At 44.7% G+C, this 20,619-nt stretch overlaps 1 protein-coding gene across 2 annotated transcripts in view; it reads left to right on the top strand.

The window, feature by feature from the left end:
• Positions 1 to 20,619, top strand: part of LOC124035113 (pleckstrin homology domain-containing family G member 7-like) — a 47,650-nt gene that overhangs the window by 7,068 nt on the left and 19,963 nt on the right. For both annotated transcript variants that reach the window (XM_046348545.1, XM_046348536.1), the window contains exons 4-5: positions 18,290 to 18,408; positions 20,364 to 20,404. In XM_046348545.1, the coding sequence (XP_046204501.1) occupies positions 18,290 to 18,408; positions 20,364 to 20,404 (160 nt within the window). The remainder of the gene's footprint in view (positions 1 to 18,289; positions 18,409 to 20,363; positions 20,405 to 20,619) is intronic.

Genomic DNA, 20,619 nt, shown 5'->3' with positions numbered 1-20,619 from the left:
TGCAGAGCATTATAAGCTCAGTGGGTATAGTTATGAGAGTCCCATGGTTACAGCTATAAGATCTTCATTTGAGCCAGTTTGGAGCAGCAAGAAGATAATCATACAGCAACAGGAAATGTGGATTATAATTCATATAATGCATTTTTCATAAAGGAAAAAATTCTAAGTGGAAATTACAAACTTCAAAAACCTTTTTAAACCTTAAAATACACAAAGTGTTCATGCAACAGGGTGATCAAATTAGCATCCATCGTGTGGACGAGACAAGGCCTCATTAATGCTGTTTTTCCTGGACTGCCAGCAGTTCCACCACCACCCCTCCTAATGGGCCGCCCGGGCAGGACTCTTCTTCTGGATAATTAGGCAGCTATTGTCCTTGTAATTATTATAGTTACACCCTGGCACACCCCCCCCCCTCATTTCCCCCCACATGGTGGCAGGGATCAGAAGACCATTTGTCAGTTTTTTTGGGGCATCGTTATTTTGCTGCAGGGGGGTGGTTTGGGGGACGAAGTGCCCCTCTTTGCAGGGGCTCGACTCAGTGGCAGAGGGGCCAACGCACAGAGGGCATTCTGACCGGCCACAATGAGACATGATGTCTTTGTGACCTGCTTGGAAATAAACTGCAATTAGTGCTGACAGATCCGCATGCAGTACTCTTCCACCACCACCAACATCACTTGCATTTACTGTAAGACTTATAGCCTGCTCAAGGTGCTGGTTAACTATAATATATGCCATGCATTTATCCAAAGCAACTTACAGTTATGGTTGCATGCATTTTACGTATGGGTGGTCCTGGGAAAAGAACCCACTACCCTGGTGTAACAAGCACCAAGTGAGCTTTGTATTGTTAACTCAGCACCCTTTGTGTGCCTATACATATAAGGGCCATAAGATGCGCCAGGGTCCACACTACCATGACTGATATTAGTTTACTAAAGAGTAGATAGTCCTAGAGAGGACAAAGAACAGTAGTTGCTCTCAGAGGTATTATCTGTGCTGAGGCGTTAACAGACATGGCCAGGGGAGAACTAACATACCACATTACTCGGGTCTCATTGTACACTTACAGAAGGACACTGCTGAAGTGTACACATTGGCTTGCTGCACCTCGTCTACACTCAAGTCAGTCAGTCTTCTGTTGGTGGTTCACATAAGATAAGTACAGCTGGTTATATAAGCATACCATTACAGATACACAGCAGTTTCCTGAGTACATCCACACAATCCAAGGAAAATGACAATGGGTAAACTTTTTGTATAGGGTGAGACATTTTGGTAACAGACCATAAAATAAAATCAAGAACCAACATACTTCCGTTCCCTGTAGTTGTATAACTGTTCCTGTTTGTGGGTTCTGTATACGCCATCATAAACAGCCATGGATTTTCAGCTGTTTGTCTTCCTTATGGTGTCGTCATTTCTAGATAACCTTTCACCAAGCACAGCGAAAGTCTGTACTCCAAGTCTAACTTATGGTGCAGTATACATGATAACAAATTTATAACACCATTCACGTTCTGAACAAAAATCCTAAATGATTATGTTTTACTCTGTCTTCAATCAAACAAACACTGGATTGTGTCTCACGTAACCCTAGTCTAACGTTACTATATTCTAAATTGTCATTCATTACTCAGCTATTAGGAAGGAATAAAAAATGGAAAAAAGTCTGGAATCATGGGTACGTTAACTAAACCCATGAGCTTTTAGTTAAATAGAGCAACTGGAGAGAGTTAATCAAGACCTCACTATGAAAGCTATAAAGCCAGTGAGTAGTCTAGTCTAGTCACAGCACTGGTAGTGAATGTTAAACTGAATGACTAAAGACCAACCTATCAGGATGTTATTTGGGTCATCATTAACTACCCTCACTATTCCCTGGAAAGACAACTGAAATCTATCTTGTAAACTCAGAGGTAGCTACTGTGGTTGGTTTTATAGAGTGTGTACATACACTGAGTGTACAAAACATTAAGGACACCTGCTCTTTCCATGATATAGAATGATCAGGTGGAAGCTATGATCCCTTATTGATGTTACTTGTTAAAGCCACTTCAATCAGTGTAGATGAAGGGGAGGAGACAGGTTAAAGAAATATTTTTAAGCCTTTACACAATCCATGTCTCAATTGTCTATGTGTGCCATTCAGAGGGTGAATGGGCAAGACAAAATATTTAAGTGCCCTTGAACGGGGTATGTTAATAGGTTTGTGTCAAGAACTACAACGCTACTGGGTTTTTCACGCTCAACAGTTTCCGGTGTGTATCAAGAATGGTCCACCACCCAAAGGACATCCATCCAACTTGACAAAACTATGGGAAGCATTGGAGTCAACATGGGCCAGCATCCCTGTGGATGCTGGGCCACGCTTTGACATCTTGTAGAGTCCAGGCCCCAACGAATTGATGCTGTTCCGAGGGTTAAAAGGGGGGGGGGTTCAACTACATTTTAGGAAGTTGTCCTTAATGTTTTGTACACTCAGTGTATTTATGCAGTGGTAGGGAAGTCAATTCAAGTAGGTACACACTTTTTTTACCATATCAAACAACATAACGAATGCATAAGATGTCAATACATAAATTCATTTATTGGCAATCCAATCTAATCCATTAATTCTGCATGATTTGAATTTGTAATTTGGATATTCTGTGTGTACCTACAGTTCACCCTCAACAACAACACAAAGGGATGACGTGAAAACAATTGAGAACAGTGGCTGTTCCAGCACTGCCTGGGGCGTCTTGGGTCTGGCAATGCTTTAGTTTCTTCCTCTGACAGAAGAGCTGAGGACTATAAAAGCACACACACACGCTCACACATGTGCGCAGGCGCTTTATGGTAATGTTTACCACAAACCCTCATGCACTTGCTAGTTCACAGTGCAGTGAGTGCATATGGTATTTCATCAATGTAGAAATGCCAAAAGGAATTCTGATATTTCCTGTTAAACCGTCTTCTTGGCAAATACTGTGAGAATATTCTGTCTGTTGATTCTGTTCCATTATGTTTGTAAATATACAGTAACTAATTTGTTACGCCATTACTTGTGTTCGTTATTACACCTGTATTATTTATACTGTACCTCCCTTTGACATACTGTATTGCTCACCTTGTATTACACCTTCTCTTATTATGTCATTGTTGTTATACCTTTATATGATGTGTGGGTCTAATCCTGAATGCTGATTGGTTAAATCCGCATTCCAGCTGTTGTCCATTCCACAAGTTACCACCGGCTAAATTTATGACTTTAAAATGCCTATTTACTCTGTTCCATCTGAATGCGCAATCCACTGTATCATCAGCCCAGCCAGGCAATTTATATACTTGATCTCCACTATAAAAAAGCATCTAGACATTATCTCACATTTCTTTTAGACTAACATTTTGTTTTCAACCGCAGAGATTTGTAAAACCTTGCTCTGTCTGTTATGCAGGTGAAGGAGGACCCAAACGCGACTTAACAGAAACAGAGTTTATTAATGCTCAAAACCGAATAACTGAAATCCTCTAGATAGTAGAGGGGAAAACAACTGGAGAAGCGGCCACAGACTGCAGGTCGCTTCGGGTAGGCGCAGGCCGTAGTCAACTGAGACACCTGCTCACACGCAGCGTCTGAAGAAGGCACAAAACACGACAGGACAGGGTGATACACAATCACGGCAAAAAACACGACAGGACAGGGCGAAACGCAATTACAGCATGGAATACAAAACAAGGAACCGATGGAACAGGAACGGATCACAAAGGAATAAATAGGGAGTCTAATCAGGGGAAAGGATCGGGAACAGGTGTGGGAAGACTAAATGATGATTAGGGGAATAGGAACAGCTGGGAGCAGGAACGGAACGACAGAGAGAAGAGAGAGCGAGAGAGTGAAAGGGGGAGGGGGAGAGAGAGGGATAGAACCAAACAAGACCAGCAGAGGGAAACGAATAGCATGGGGAGCACAGGGACAAGACATGACAATAAATGACAAACATGACAGTACCCCCCACTCACCGAGCGCCTCCTGGCGCACTCGAGGAGGAATCCTGGCGGCAACGGAGGAAATCATCGATGAGCGAACGGTCCAGCACGTCCCGAGACGGAACCCAACTCCTCTCCTCAGGACCGTAACCCTCCCAATCCACTAGGTATTGGTGACCCCGTCCCCGAGAACGCATGTCCATAATTTTATGTACCTTGTAAATAGGTGCGCTCTCGACAAGGACGGGAGGGGGGGAGGGAAGACGAACGGGGATGCGAAGAAAGGGCTTAACACAGGAGACATGGAAGACAGGATGGACGCGACGAAGATGTCGCGGAAGAAGCAGTCGCACAGCGACTGGATTGACGACCTGGGAGACACGGAACGGACCAATGAACCGCGGAGTCAACTTACGAGAAGCTGTCGTAAGAGGAAGGTTGCGAGTGGAAAGCCACACTCTCTGGCCGCAACAATACCTTGGACTCTTAATCCTGCGTTTATTGGCGGCTCTCACCGTCTGTGCCCTGTAACGGCAAAGTGCAGACCTCACCCTCCTCCAGGTGCGCTCACAACGTTGGACAAACGCTTGAGCGGAGGGAACGCTGGACTCGGCAAGCTGGGATGAGAACAGAGGAGGCTGGTAACCCAGACTACTCTGAAACGGAGATAACCCGGTAGCAGACGAAGGAAGCGAATTGCGAGCGTATTCTGCCCAGGGGAGCTGTTCTGCCCAAGACGCAGGGTTCCTGAAAGAAAGGCTGCGTAGTATGCGACCAATCGTCTGATTGGCCCTCTCTGCTTGACCGTTAGACTGGGGATGAAACCCGGAAGAGAGACTGACGGACGCACCAATCAAACGACAGAACTCCCTCCAAAACTGTGACGTGAATTGCGGACCTCTGTCTGAAACGGCGTCTAACGGGAGGCCATGAATTCTGAATACATTCTCAATAATGATTTGTGCCGTCTCCTTAGCGGAAGGAAGTTTAGCGAGGGGAATGAAATGTGCCGCCTTAGAGAACCTATCGACAACCGTCAGAATCACAGTCTTCCCCTGCAGACAAAGGCAGACCGGTAATGAAGTCTAAGGCAATGTGAGACCATGGTCGAGAAGGAATGGGGAGCGGTCTGAGACGACCGGCAGGAGGAGAGTTACCCGACTTAGTCTGCGCGCAGTCCGAACAGGCAGCCACGAAACGGCGCGAGTCACGCTCCTGAGTCGGCCACCAAAAGCGCTGGCGAATAGACGCAAGAGTGCCTCGAACACCGGGATGACCCGCTAACTTGGCAGAGTGAGCCCACTGAAGAACAGCCAGACGAGTGGAAACAGGAACGAAAAGGAGGTTACTAGGACAAGCGCGCGGCGACGCAGTGTGCGTGAGTGCTTGCTTAACCTGTCTTTCAATTCCCCAGACTGTTAACCCGACAACACGCCCATAAGGAAGAATCCCCTCGGGATCAGTAGAAGCCACAGAAGAACTAAACAGACGGGATAAGGCATCAGGCTTGGTGTTCTTGCTACCCGGACGGTAAGAAATCACAAACTCGAAACGAGCGAAAAACAACGCCCAACGAGCTTGACGGGCATTAAGTCGTTTGGCAGAACGGATGTACTCAAGGTTCTTATGGTCTGTCCAAACGACAAAAGGAACGGTCGCCCCCTCCAACCACTGTCGCCATTCGCCTAGGGCTAAGCGGATGGCGAGCAGTTCACGGTTACCCACATCATAGTTGCGCTCAGATGGCGACAGGCGATGAGAAAAATAAGCGCAAGGATGAACCTTATCGTCAGACTGGAAGCGCTGGGATAGAATGGCTCCCACGCCTACCTCTGAAGCGTCAACCTCGACAATGAATTGTCTAGTGACGTCAGGAGTAACGAGGATAGGAGCGGACGTAAAACGTTCTTTTAGAAGATCAAAAGCTCCCTGGGCGGAACCGGACCACTTAAAACACGTCTTGACAGAAGTAAGAGCTGTGAGAGGGGCAGCAACTTGACCGAAATTACGAATGAAACGCCGATAGAAATTAGCGAAACCTAAAAAGCGCTGCAACTCGACACGTGACCTTGGAACGGGCCAATCACTGACAGCTTGGACCTTAGCGGAATCCATCTGAATGCCTTCAGCGGAAATAACGGAACCGAGAAAAGTAACGGAGGAGACATGAAAAGAGCACTTCTCAGCCTTTACATAGAGACAATTCTCTAAAAGGCGCTGTAGAACACGTCGAACGTGCTGAACATGAATCTCGAGTGACGGAGAAAAAATCAGGATATCGTCAAGATAGACAAAAACGAAAATGTTCAGCATGTCTCTCAGAACATCATTAACTAATGCCTGAAAAACAGCTGGCGCATTGGCGAGACCGAACGGCAGAACCCGGTACTCAAAATGCCCTAACGGAGTATTAAACGCCGTTTTCCACTCGTCCCCCTCTCTGATGCGCACGAGATGGTAAGCGTTACGAAGGTCCAACTTAGTAAAGCACCTGGCTCCCTGCAGAATCTCGAAGGCTGATGACATAAGGGGAAGCGGATAACGATTCTTAACCGTTATGTCATTCAGCCCTCGATAATCCACGCAGGGGCGCAGAGTACCGTCCTTCTTCTTAACAAAAAGAACCCCGCCCCGGCCGGAGAGGAAGAAGGCACTATGGTACCGGCGTCAAGAGACACAGACAAATAATCCTCGAGAGCCTTACGTTCGGGAGCCGACAGAGAGTATAGTCTACCTCGAGGAGGAGTGGTCCCCGGAAGGAGATCAATACTACAATCATACGACCGGTGAGGAGGAAGGGAGTTGGCTCGGGACCGACTGAAGACCGTGCGCAGATCATGATATTCCTCCGGCACTCCTGTCAAATCGCCAGGTTCCTCCTGAGAAGTAGGGACAGAAGAAACGGGAGGGATGGCAGACATTAAACACTTCACATGACAAGAAACGTTCCAGGATAGGATAGAATTACTAGACCAATTAATAGAAGGATTATGACATACTAGCCAGGGATGACCCAAAACAACAGGTGTAAACGGTGAACGGAAAATCAAAAAAGAAATAGTCTCACTGTGGTTACCAGATACTGTGAGGGTTAAAGGTAGTGTCTCAAATCTGATACTGGGAAGATGACTACCATCTAAGGCGAACATGGGCGTAGGCTTATCTAACTCTCTGAAAGGAATGTCATGTTTCCGAACCCATGCTTCGTCCATGAAACAACCCTCAGCCCCAGAGTCTATCAAGGCACTACATGTAGCGCCCGAACCGGTCCAGCGTAGGTGGACCGACAAAGTAGTACAGGACTTTGATGGAGAGACTTGAGTAGTTGCGCTCACCTGTAGCCCTCCGCTTACAGATGAGCTCTGGCTTTACTGGACATGAATTAACGAAATGTCCAGCAACTCCACAATAGAGGCACAGGCGGTTGGTGATCCTCCGTTCCCTCTCCTTATTCGAGATGCGAATCCCTCCCAGCTGCATGGGCTCAGTCTCAAAGCCAGAGGGGGAGATGGCTGCGATGCGGAGCAGGGAAACACCGTTGATGCGAGCTCTCTTCCACGAGCCCGGTGACGAAGATCTACCCGTCGTTCTATGCGGATGGCGAGAGCAATCAAAGAGTCCACATCTGAAGGAACCTCCCGGGAGAGAATCTCATCCTTAACCACAGCGTGGAGTCCCTCCAGAAAACGAGCGAGCAGCGCCGGCTCGTTCCACTCACTAGAGGCAGCAAGAGTGCGAAACTCAATGGAATAATCCGTTATGGACCGTTCACCTTGGCATAAGGAAGCCAGGGCCCTAGAAGCCTCCCCACCAAAAACTGAACGGTCAAAAACCCGAATCCTCTCCTCTTTAAAGTTCTGGAAATCGTTAGAGCAAACAGCCCTTGCCTCCCAGATAGCTGTGCCCCATTCTCGAGCCCGGCCAGTGAGGAGTGAGATGACGTAAGCAACCCGAGCTCTCTCTCTAGAGTATGTGTTGGGTTGGAGAGAGAACACAATCTCACACTGCGTGAGAAAGGAGCGGCACTCAGTGGGCTGCCCGGAGTAGCAAGGTGGGTTATTAACCCTAGGTTCTGGAGGCTCGGCAGGCCAGGAAGTAACAGGTGGCACGAGACGTAGACTCTGGAACTGTCCAGAGAGGTCGGAAACCTGAGCAGCCAGGTTTTCCACGGCCTGGCGAGCAGCGGACAATTCCTGCTCGTGTCTGCCGAGCATGGCTCCTTGGATCTCGACGGCAGTGTAACGAGCGTCAGAAGTCGCTGGGTCCATTCTTTGATCGGTTCCTTCTGTTATGCAGGTGAAGGAGGACCCAAACGCGACTTAACAGAAACAGAGTTTATTAATGCTCAAAACCGAATAACTGAAATCCTCTAGATAGTAGAGGGGAAAACAACTGGAGAAGCGGCCACAGACTGCAGGTCGCTTCGGGTAGGCGCAGGCCGTAGTCAACTGAGACACCTGCTCACACGCAGCGTCTGAAGAAGGCACAAAACACGACAGGACAGGGTGATACACAATCACGGCAAAAAACACGACAGGACAGGGCGAAACGCAATTACAGCATGGAATACAAAACAAGGAACCGATGGAACAGGAACGGATCACAAAGGAATAAATAGGGAGTCTAATCAGGGGAAAGGATCGGGAACAGGTGTGGGAAGACTAAATGATGATTAGGGGAATAGGAACAGCTGGGAGCAGGAACGGAACGACAGAGAGAAGAGAGAGCGAGAGAGTGAAAGGGGAAGGGGGAGAGAGAGGGATAGAACCAAACAAGACCAGCAGAGGGAAACGAATAGCATGGGGAGCACAGGGACAAGACATGACAATAAATGACAAACATGACACTGTCTCTGACATTTGCAACATTGTTTCAATGTTCAAATTGGATCTCCTGCTGTCCCATAGTAATGAACGTGTTGGGAGTCGGGACGAGACAGACAGACAGGCAGTGTTTCTCAGCCAGTTGAAATCATGAATCAGCTGGCATCATTTTAAACAAAAAAATGTACATTGAAAAAAGGTCAAACAAAACGAAGTGCAGCTAGTTTGCAGTATTTCCAGCTTCAGTTTGGAATGATTATGTTGCTGTGTTGTTGGCTGGCTCCTCTGAACAACGGTGTCCTGACGTGTGAGCGAGCACATTTTGAACGGCAGGCGAAATCGCGTCTCATTAGCTCATTGTTATGGATGAATCCAAATAAATCTCACCTAGAAAACAGCTTAAACAAATGCAAATCCAGCTACTTTTCTGTTATTCTGGCTGCACTTTGTGATGTTACTGTAAGTTAGCCGTAGTTGGCTAGCTAGCAAGCCATGGATAAGAAATTTGCCAGCTAGTATGGCGTTGGAACTATTAGAATGAACAACTGGGTCGCGTCCATAAATACAGAACAAAAGACTGAACGACTGGGTTACATCCCTGGCAACCTCAATGGATAGACTGAACGACCAGCCGGATTGGGTAGCAACCCTAGATTTGTGTCGTGACTACTAAATCTTGTGGAAGAATGAAAAAGTATGCATAAATTCATCAAAATCTCTCTTTATAAAAAAATATATATTATTTTACATTTTTTTAGGAGGTAGATCAGCTTTAATATTGCAGATAGATTGTAGCTTCTATCAATGTAATCGTCTGCATCACTTCCTTTTAGTATATATATATATATATATACACTGCTCAAAAAAATAAAGGGAACACTAAAATAACACATCCTAGATCTGAATGAATGAAAGATTTTTATTAAATACTTTTTTCGTTACATAGTTGAATGTGCTGACAACAAAATCACACAAAAATTATCAATGGAAATCAAATTTATCAACCCATGGAGGTCTGGATTTGGAGTCACGCTCAAAATTAAAGTGGAAAACCACACTACAGGCTGATCCAACTTTGATGTAATGTCCTCAAAACAAGTCAAACTGAGGCTCAGTAGTGTGTGTGGCCTCCACGTGCCTGTATGACCTCTCTACAACGCCTGGGCATGCTCCTGATGAGGTGGCGGATGGTCTCCTGAGGGATCTCCTCCCAGACCTGGACTAAAGCATCTGCCAACTCCTGGATAGTCTGTGGTGCAACGTGGCGTTGGTGGATGGAGCGAGACATGATGTCCCAGATGTGCTCAATTGGATTCATGTCTGGGGAACGGGCGGGCCAGTCCATAGCATCAATGCCTTCCTCTTGCAGGAACTGCTGACACACTCCAGCCACATGAGGTCTAGCATTGTCTTGCATTAGGAGGAACCCAGGGCCAACCGCACCAGCATATGGTCTCACAAGGGGTCTGAGGATCTCATCTCGGTACCTAATGGCAGTCAGACTACATTTGGTGAGCACATGGAGGGTTTGTGCGGCCCCCCAAAGAAATGCCACCCCACACCATGACTGACCCACCGCCAAACCGGTCATACTGGAGGATGTTGCAGGCAGCAGAACATTCTCCACGGCTCCAGACTGTCACGTCTGTCACGTGCTCAGTGTTAACCTGCTTTCATCTGTGAAGAGCACAGGGCGCCAGTGGCGAATTTGCCAATCTTGGTGCTCTCTGGCAAATGCCAAACGTCCTGCGCAGTGTTGGGCTGTAAGCACAACCCCCACATGTGGACGTCGGGCCCTCATACCACCCTCATGGAGTCTGTTTCTGACCGTTTGAGCGGACACATGCACAGTTGTGGTCTGCTGGAGGTCATTTTGCAGGGCTCTGGCAGTGCTCCTCCTGCTCCTCCTTGCACAAAGATGGAGGTAGCGGTCCTGCTGCTGGGTTGTTGCCCTCCTACGGCCTCCTCCACGTCTCCTGATGTACTGGCCTGTCTCCTGGTAGCGCCTCCATGCTCTGGACACTACGCTGACAGACACAGCAAACCTTCTTGCCACAACTCGCATTGATGTGCCATCCTGGATGAGCTGCACTACCTGAGCCACTTGTGTGGGTTGTAGACTCCGTCTCATGCTACCACTAGAGTGAAAGCACCGTCAGCATTCAAAAGTGACCAAAACATCAGCCAGGAAGCATAGGAACTGAGAAGTGGTCTGTGGTTATCACCTGCAGAACCACTCCTTTATTGGGGGTGTCTTGCTAATTGCCTATAATTTCCAACTGTTGTCTATTCCATTTGCACAACAGCATTTGAAATGTATTGTCAATCAGTGTTGCTTCCTAAGTGGACAGTTTGATTTAACAGAAGTGTGATTTACTTGGAGTTACATTGTGTTGTTTAAGTGTTCCCTTTATTGTTTTGAGCAGTGTATATACAGTACCAGTCAAAAGTTTGGACACACCTACTCATTCCAGGGTTTTTCTTTATTTGTACTATTTTCTACATTGTAGAATAATGGTGAAGACATCAAAACTATGAAATAACACATATGGAATCATGTAGTAACCAAATAAGTGTTAAACAAATGAAAATATCTTATATTTGAGATTCTTCAAAGTAGCCAACCTTTACCTTGATGGCATTCTCTCAACCAGCTTCATGAGATAGTCACCTGGAATGCATTTCAATTAACAGGTGTTCCTTGTTAAAAGTTAATTTGTGGAATTTATTTCCTTAACGCATTTAAGCCAATCAGTTGTGTTGTAACAAGGTAGGGGTGGTATACAGAAGATAGCCCTATTTAGTAAAATACCAAGTCCATATTATAGCAAGAACAGCTCAAATATGCAAAGAGAAACAACAGTCCATCATTACTTTAAGACATGAAGGTCAGTCAATCAAGAACATTTCAAGAACTTTGAAAGTTTCCTCAAGTGCAGTCGCAAAAACCATCAAGCACTATGATAAAACTGGCTCTCATGAGGACCGCCACAGGAAAGGAAGACCCATAGTTACCTCTGCTGCAGAGGATAAGTTCATTAGAGTGACCAGCCTCAGAAATTGCAGACCAAATAAATGCTTCACATAGTTCAAGTAATAGACACATCTTAACATCAACTGTTCAGAGGAGACTACGTGAATCAGGCCTTCATGGTTGAATTGCTGCAAATAAACCACTACTAAAGGACACCAATAATAAGAGGAGACTTGCTTGGGCCAAGAAACACAACCAATGGACATTAGATCGGTGGAAATCTGTCCTTTGGCCTGATGAGTCCAAATGTTTGGTTCCAACTGCTGTGTCTTTGTGAGACACAGAGTCTGTGAATGGATGATCTCTGCATGTGTGGTTCCCAATGTGAAGCATGCAGGAGGAGGTGTGATGGTGTGGGGGTGCATTGCTGGTGACACTGTCAGTGTGGCTACCACAGCACTGTTTAATACTTTTTTGATTACTATGTGATTCCATGTGTTATTTCATAGTTTTGATGTCTTCATTATTATTCTACAATGTAGACATTAGCAAAAAAGAAAGAAAAACCCCGAGTAGGTGTGTCCAAACGTTTGACTGGTAATGTACATACCTACACACATAAATACATACAGTTGAAGTTTATATACATCTTAGCCAAATACATTTAAACTCAGTTTTTCACAATTCCTGACAATTAATCAGATAAAAAATTCCCTGTCTTAGGTCAGTTAGGATCACCACTTTATCTTAGGAATGTGAAATGTCAGAATAATAGTAGAGAGAATGATTTATTTCAGCTTTCATTTTTTTCATCACATTCCCAGTGGGTCAGAAGTTTACATACACTCAATTAGTATTTGGTAGCATTGCCTTTAAATTGTTTAACTTGGGTCAAACGTTTCAGGTAGTCTTCCACAAGCTTCTCACAATAAGTTGGGTGAATTTTGGCCCATTCCTCCTGACAGAGCTGGTGTAACTGAGTCAGGTTTGTAGGCTTCATTGCTCGCACACGCTTTTTCAGTTCTGCCCACAAATTTCCTATTGGATTGAGGTCAGGGCTTTGTGACCAAGCTTTAACTTCCTGACTGATGTCTTGAGATGTTGCTTCAATATATCCACATATTTTTCCTACCTTATGCCATCTATTTTGTGAAGTGCACCGGTCCCTCCTACAGCAAAGCACCCCCACAACATGATGCTGCCACCCTCGTGCTTCAGAGTTGGGATGGTGTTCTTTGGCTTGCAAGCCATCCCCTTTTTCCTATAAACATAACGATGGTCATTATGGCGAAACAGTTCTATTTTTGTTTCATCAGACCAGAGGACATTTCTCCAAAAAGTACGGTCTTGTTCCCCATGTGCAGTTGCAAACCATAGTCTGTTTTTTTATGGCGGTTCTGGAGCAGTGGCTTCTTCCTTGCTGAGCAGCCTTTCAGTTTATGTCGATATAGGACTCGTTTTACAGTGGATATAGATACTTTTGTACCTGTTTCCTCAAGCATCTTCACAAGGTCCTTTGCTGTTGTTCTGGATTTGCACTTTTAGCACCAAAGTACGTTCATCTCTAGGAGACATAATATGTCTCCCTCCTGAGTGGTATTACAGCTGCGTGGTCCCATGGTGTTTATACTTGTGTACTATTGTTTGTACAGATGAACGTGGTACCTTCAGGTGTTTGGAAATTGCTCCTAAGGATGAACCAGACTTGTGGAGGTCTACAAAAAAAATACATCCACAGTACACCTCCAATTGACTCAAAGGATGTCAATTAGCCTATCAGAAGCTTCTAAAGCCATGACACCATTTTCTGGAATTTTCCAAGCTGTTTAAGGGCACGGTCAACTTAGTGTATGTAAACTTCTGATCCACTGGAATTGTGATACAGTGAATTATAAGTGAAATTATCTGTCTGTAAACAATTTTTGGAAAAATGCAAATTATGGTGGAAAATAAGTATTTGATCACCTACAAACAAGCAAGATTTCTGGCTCTCACAGAACTGTAACTTATTATTTAAGAGGCTCCTCTGTCCTCCACTCGTCACCAGTATTAATGGCACCTGTTTGAACTTGTTATCAGTATAAAAGATACCTGTCCACAACCTCAAACAGTCACACTCCAAACTCCGCTATGGCCAAGATCAAAGAGCTGTCAAAGGACACCAGAAACAAAATTGTAGACCTGCACCAGGCTGGGAAGAATGAATCTGCATTTTTTATTTATTTTTTATTTGACCTTTATTTAACCAGGCAAGTCAGTTAAGAACAAATTCTTATTTTCAATGACAGCCTAGGAACAGTGGGTTAACTGCCTGTTCAGGGGCAAAACGACAGATTTGTACCTTGTCAGCTCAAGGGTTTGAACTTGCAATCTTCCAGTTACTAGTCCAACTCTCTAACCACTAGGCTACTCTGCCGCCCCAGGTAAGCAATTTGGTTTGAAGAAATCACATGTGGGAGCAATTATTAGGAAATGGAAGACATACAAGACCACTGATCATCTCCCTCGGTCTGGGGCTCCACGCAAGATCTCACCCCGTGGGGTCAAAATGATCACAAGAACGGTGAGCAAAAATCCCAGAACCTACTGAATGACCTGCAGAGAGCTGGGACCAAAGTAACAAAGCCTACCATCAGTAACACACTACGCCGCCAGGGACTCAAATCCTGCAGTGCCAGACGTGTCCCCATGCTTAAACCAGTACATGTCCAGGCCCGTCTGAAGTTCGCTAGAGAGCATTTGGAGGATCCAGAAGAAGATTGGGAGAATGTCATATGGTCAGATGAAACCAAAATATAACTTTTCGGTAAAAACTGAACTCGTTGTGTTTAGAGGACAAAGAATGCTGAGTTGCATCCAAAGAACACCATTCCTACTGTGAAGCATGGGGGTGGAAACATCATGCTTTGGGGCTGTTTTTCTGCAAAAGGACCAGGACGACTGATCCGTGTAAAGGAAAGAATGAATGGGGCCATGTATCGTGAGATTTTGAGTGAAAACCCCCTTCCATCAGCAAGGGCATTGAAGATTAAACGTGGCTGGGTCTTTCAGCATGACAATGATCCCAAACACACCGCCCGGGAAACGAAGGAGTGGCTTCGTAAGAAGCATTTCAAGGTCCTGGAGTGGCCTTGCCAGTCTCCAGATCTCAACCCCATAGAAAATCTTTGGAGGGAGTTGAAAGTCCGTGTTGCCCAGCAACAGCCCCAAAACATCACTGCTCTAGAGATCTGCATGGAGGCATGGGCCAAAATACCAGCAACAGTGTGTGAAAACCTTATGAAGACTTACACAAAATGTTTGACCTCTGTCATTGCCAACAAAGGGTATATAACAAAGTATTCAGATAAACTTTTGTTAATGACCTAATACTTATTTTCCACCATAATTTTCAAATAAATTCATTAAAAATCCTACAATGTGATTTTCTGGATTTTTTTTCTCATTTTGTCTGTCATAGTTGAAGTGTACCTATGATGGAAATTACAGGCCTCTCTCATCTTTTAAGTGGGAGAACTTGCACAATTGGTGGCTGACTAAATACTTTTTTGCCCCACTGTAAATGTTGCAATTCTTCAGCCATTCCTGGGACTGTGACCAAAAACAAGCTACATATGGACAATACCAAAACAAATGATTCTGTCTCTTTGCTGCAAACTCTGCAGAGCTGGGAAGGTTGTATCCCCCATATATAACATTCTATTGGTTGAAATAACTTGGGAGTTTGATTCTCCTTATTTACTGTCCGTTATGTTTGAGTGTTGCTTATTTTTGTAATATTTGTCAATACATTTCTCAAGTCTTATGATTTGTTTTGTGTTGCTATCCAGATTGAATGTTATTACCCACGAGTATATGAAGTGCTAATATATACAGTGAGGGGAAAAAGTATTTGATCCCTTGCTGATTTTGTATGTTTGCCCACTGACAAAGAAATGATCAGTCAATTATTTTAATGGTAGGTTTATTTGAACAGTGAGAGACAGAATAACAACAACAAATTCCAGAAAAACACATGTAAAAAATGTTAGAAATTGATTTGCATTTTAATGAGGAAAATAAGTATTTGACCCCCTCTCAATCAGAATAATTTCTGGCTCCCAGGTGTCTTTTATACAGGTAACGGGAGTGCTCCTAATCTCAGCTTGTTACCTGTATAAAAGACACCTGTCTTTTAGAAGAAGAAATAAATCAATCAGATTCCAAACTCTCCATCATGGCCAAGACCAAAGAGCTCTCCAAGGATGTCAGGGACAAGATTGTAGACCTACACAAGGCTGGAATGGGCTACAAGACCATCGCCAAGCAGCTTGGTGAGAAGGTGACAATAGTTGGTGCGATTATTCGCAAATGGAAGAAACACAAAAGAACTGTCAATCTCCCTCAGCCTGGGGCTCCATGCAAGATCTCACCTCGTGGAGTTGCAATGATCATGAGAACGGTGAGGAATCATTCCAGAACTACACGGGAGGATCTTGTCAATGATCTCAAGGCAGCTGGAACCATAGTCACCAAGAAAACAGTTGGTAACACACTATGCCGTGAAGTGAAATCCTGCAGTGCCCGCAAGGTCCCCCTGCTCAAGAAAACACACATACATGCCCGTCTGAAGTTTGCCAATGAACATCTGAATGATTCAGAGGACAACTGGGTGAAAGTGTTGTGGTCAGATGAGACCAAAATGGAGCTCTTCGGCATCAACTCAACGCGCCATGTTTGGAGGAGGAGGAATGCTACCTATGACCCCAAGAACCTCATCCCCACCGTCAAACATGGAGGTGGAAACATTATGCTTTGGGGGGGGGTTTCTGCTAAGGGGACAGGCCATGTACCGTCAAATCTTGGGTGAGAACCTCCTTCCCTCAGCCAGGGCATTGAAAATGGGTCGTGGTTGGGTATTCCAGCCTGACAATGACCCAAAACACACAGCCAAGTCAACAAAGGAGTGGCTCAAGAAGAAGCACATTAAGGTCCTGGAGTGGCCTAGCCAGTCTCCAGACCTTAATCCCATAGAAAATCTGTGGAGGGAGCTGAAGGTTCGAGTTGCCAAACGTCAGCCTCGAAACCTTAATAACTTGGAGAAGATCTGCAAAGAGGAGTGGGACAAAATCCCTCCTGAGATGTGTGCAAACCTGGTGGCCAACTATGAGAAACGTCTGACCTCTGTGATTGCCAACAAGGGTTTTGCCACCAAGTACTAAGTCCTATTTTGGGGGGTCAAATCCCTCATTAAAATGCAAATCCATTTATAACATTTTTGACATGCGTTTTTCTGGATTTTGTTGTTGTTTTTCTGTCTCAACTGTTCAAATAAACCTACCATTAAAATTATAGACTGATAATTTCTTTGTCAGTGGGCAAACGTACAAAATCAGCAGGGGATCAAATACTTTCTTCCCTCAATGTGGTCTAATTTACAGATATTGAATATTGCATTTTTATTTTGAGGCAATCTGCACTGCTGTTTTCAGTCCGCCGTCTTGGAATCAAACCTATTTTAATTGTCACGACTTCCGCCGCAGTCAGTTCCTCTCCTTGTTCCGGCGGCGTTCGGCGGTCGACGTCACCAGTCTTCTAGCCATCACCGATCCACCTTTAATTTTCCATTTGTTTTGTCTTGTTTTCCCACACACCTGGTTTACATTCCCTCATTACGTTACGTGTATATAGCCCTCTGTTCCCCCCATGTCTGTGTGTGGAATTGTTTGTTGTAACGTGTATGTGCATTATAGACTGGTCTGCGATGGGTTATTTCAACCCATATTTTGTTGTTCTGGGTGCCGTCAGTTTTGCCTCATAACCGCTCCGGTTATTAATAACCGCTCCGGTTATTACCCAGTTCTGCTCTCCTGCGCCTGACTTCCCTGCAGCCAGTCACGCACCTCTTAAATATGTAAATCATTATTTGAATATGTTGGTAACCCATTGTATAAAAGTGATAATGCCCGAGAAGCTGGTGTTTGGGGGATATATTGGCACGGTTTGACAACCCTCGACTTCGTCTCGGACTAACAACACCCATGTCAATATATCTTCCAACCGCGGCTTCTCGGGCATTATCACTTAAATATAGGTCACTTTGACATACAGCATACCTCACACTTAAAATACAGTTAGTCACTGTATTAGTTAGTTAGAAAGGCCTTGGACAAACAAAATAGATCTCATGAAAAATAAAATGTATATAGTATGTAGAAGCCTAGGTATTGTTGTACATTAGTTTACTCCAATTAGGGGAGGGGTGATGGTAGGGTTAGGGGATAATAATAAAGAAGCTAATTATTATTTGATTTTTTAAATATTTCAAATAATAGACAATTACATTGATAGAAGCCACAACCTATCTTTAATATTAAAGCTGATCTACCCCCTACATTTTTAAAAATAAATACTATGGGGCCTTATTGGTCAGTTTTGTATAGTGACCAGCTCTTATTGATCAGAATGGTCTAGACATGGGCTGTTATTGGTCAGAATGTTCTAGAAACTGTCTCTCTCTTCATACCCTATTCCCAAGACTGCAGGAGAGGAGGCGGAGTTCTGTGGTGGTCAGTCTGCCCGGATTGGATGTTTCGCCGGGGGACCTGTTTGTGTCCAATGGGGTGGCAGACCTACTGAATCTCTCCAACTTTTCAGGTTAACACTGAAGCTGCTTTTTTGCACTTTATTGCTACATTTTTGTTAACAGCTTGTTGATTGCTTTTAAAACCAGATTGTAGGCCTACAGTGATCAGTGTTGTTTTTTATAGCTATTATTTTACAGTTACCTTGCTATGACTTTAGTAACTGCATCAGAAGTTCACTTCTTACACAAATATAAGCAACATTCATCAACTATTTTCAGATTATTACCACTTGCAGCGGGATTTTGTAATAAAATCCTGTCTACATACAGTGGGGAGAACAAGTATTTGATACACTGCCAATTTTGCAGGTTTTCCTACTTACAAAGCATGTAGAGGTCTGTAATTTTGATCATAGGTACACTTCAACTGTGAGAGACGGAAGCTAAAACAAAAATCCAGAAAATCACATTGTATGATTTTTAAGTAATTAATTTGCATTTTATTGCATGACATAAGTATTTGATACATCAGAAAGGCAGAACTTAATATTTGGTACAGAAACCTTTGTTTGCAATTACAGAGATCATATGTTTCCTGTAGTTCTTGACCAGGTTTGCACACACTGCAGCAGGGATTTTGGCCCACTCCTCCATACAGACCTCCAGATCCTTCAGGTTCAGGGCTGTCGCTGGGCAATATGGACTTTCAGCTCCCTCCAAAGATTTTCTATTGGGTTCAGGTCTGGAGACTGGCTAGGCCACTCCAGGACCTTGAGATGCTTCTTACGGAGCCACTCCTTAGTTGCCCTGGCTGTGTGTTTCGGGTCGTTGTCATGCTGGAAGACCCAGCCACGACCCATCTTCAATGCTCTTACTGAGGGAAAGAGGTTGTTGGCCAAGATCTCGCGATACATGGCCCCATCCATCCTCCTCTCAATACAGTGCAGTCGTCCTGTCCCCTTTGCAGAAAATCATCCCAAAGAATGATGTTTCCACCTCCATGCTTCACGGTTGGGATGGTGTTCTTGGGGTTGTACTCATCCTTCTTGTTCCTCCAAACACGGCGAGTGGAGTTTAGATCAAAAAGCTCTATTTTGTCTCATCAGACCACATGACCTTCTCCCATTCCTCCTCTGGATCATCCAGATGGTCATTGGCAAACTTCAGACGGGCCTGGACATGCGCTGGCTTGAGCAGGGGGACCTTGAGTGCGCTGCAAGATTTTAATCCATGACGGCGTAGTGTGTTACTAATGGTTTTCTTTGAGACTGTGGTCCCAGGTCTCTTCAGGTCATTGACCAGGTCCTGCCGTGTAGTTCTGGGCTGATCCCTCACCTTCCTCATGATCATTGATGCCCCACGAGGTGAGATCTTGCATGGAGCCCCAGACTGAGGGTGATTGACCGTCATCTTGAACTTCTTCCATTTTCTAATAATTGCGCCAACAGTTGTTGCCTTCTCACCAAGCTGTTTGCCTATTGTCCTGCATCCCATCCCAGCCTTGTACAGGTCTACAATTTTACCCCTGATGTACTTACACAGCGCCCTGGTCTTGGCCATTGTGGAGAGGTTGGAGTCTGTTTGATTGAGTGTGTGGACAGGTGTCTTTTATACAGGTAACGAGTTCAAACCGGTGCAGTTAATACAGGTAATGAGTGGAGAACAGGTGGGATTCTTAAAGAAAAACTAACAGGTCTGTGAGAGCCGGAATTCTAACTGGTTGGTAGGTGATCAAATACTTATGTCATGCAATAAAATGCATATTAATTACTTAAAAATCATACAATGTGATTTTCTGGATTTTTGTTTTAGATTCTGTCTCTCACAGTTGAAGTGTGCCCATGATTTTTAAAAATACAGACCTCTACATGCTTTGTCAGTAGGAAAACCTGCAAAATCGGCAGTGTATCAAATACTTGTTCTCCCCAGTGTATATACGTTGGAGTGTGAACATTTATTTTAACAGCAGACCTATGGAGCCATGTCTTTGTAGATAATCACAATACCACTTTGTCAATTTCCACAGACACCAAGAAACCCAGGTGGCCTTTCTCCAGACGTAGCACGGTAGGTGTACTGTCTGTTTGTTGTTTTTCCCCTGCTGCTCACCCTAGCTAGCCTGCCACCGGTCAGTCTAGTTGTTTGTGGTTTGTTTGCTAGGGCGGTGAAGCTGCCAGTGTGCTCAGGCGAGCTGCAATGGAATTAAGGACATTGTTCTCTGACCCACTTTTAATCACAGCATTAATTAATACGCTTTCCTCCCCTCTGTTCTCATGGCCTCC

Source organism: Oncorhynchus gorbuscha, linkage group LG01, assembly GCF_021184085.1.
Source record: "Oncorhynchus gorbuscha isolate QuinsamMale2020 ecotype Even-year linkage group LG01, OgorEven_v1.0, whole genome shotgun sequence".
In the NCBI taxonomy this organism is placed as follows: domain Eukaryota; kingdom Metazoa; phylum Chordata; class Actinopteri; order Salmoniformes; family Salmonidae; genus Oncorhynchus; species Oncorhynchus gorbuscha.
Note: the sequence above shows the minus strand (reverse complement) of the source record. Positions and strands in the feature narration are given on the sequence as shown.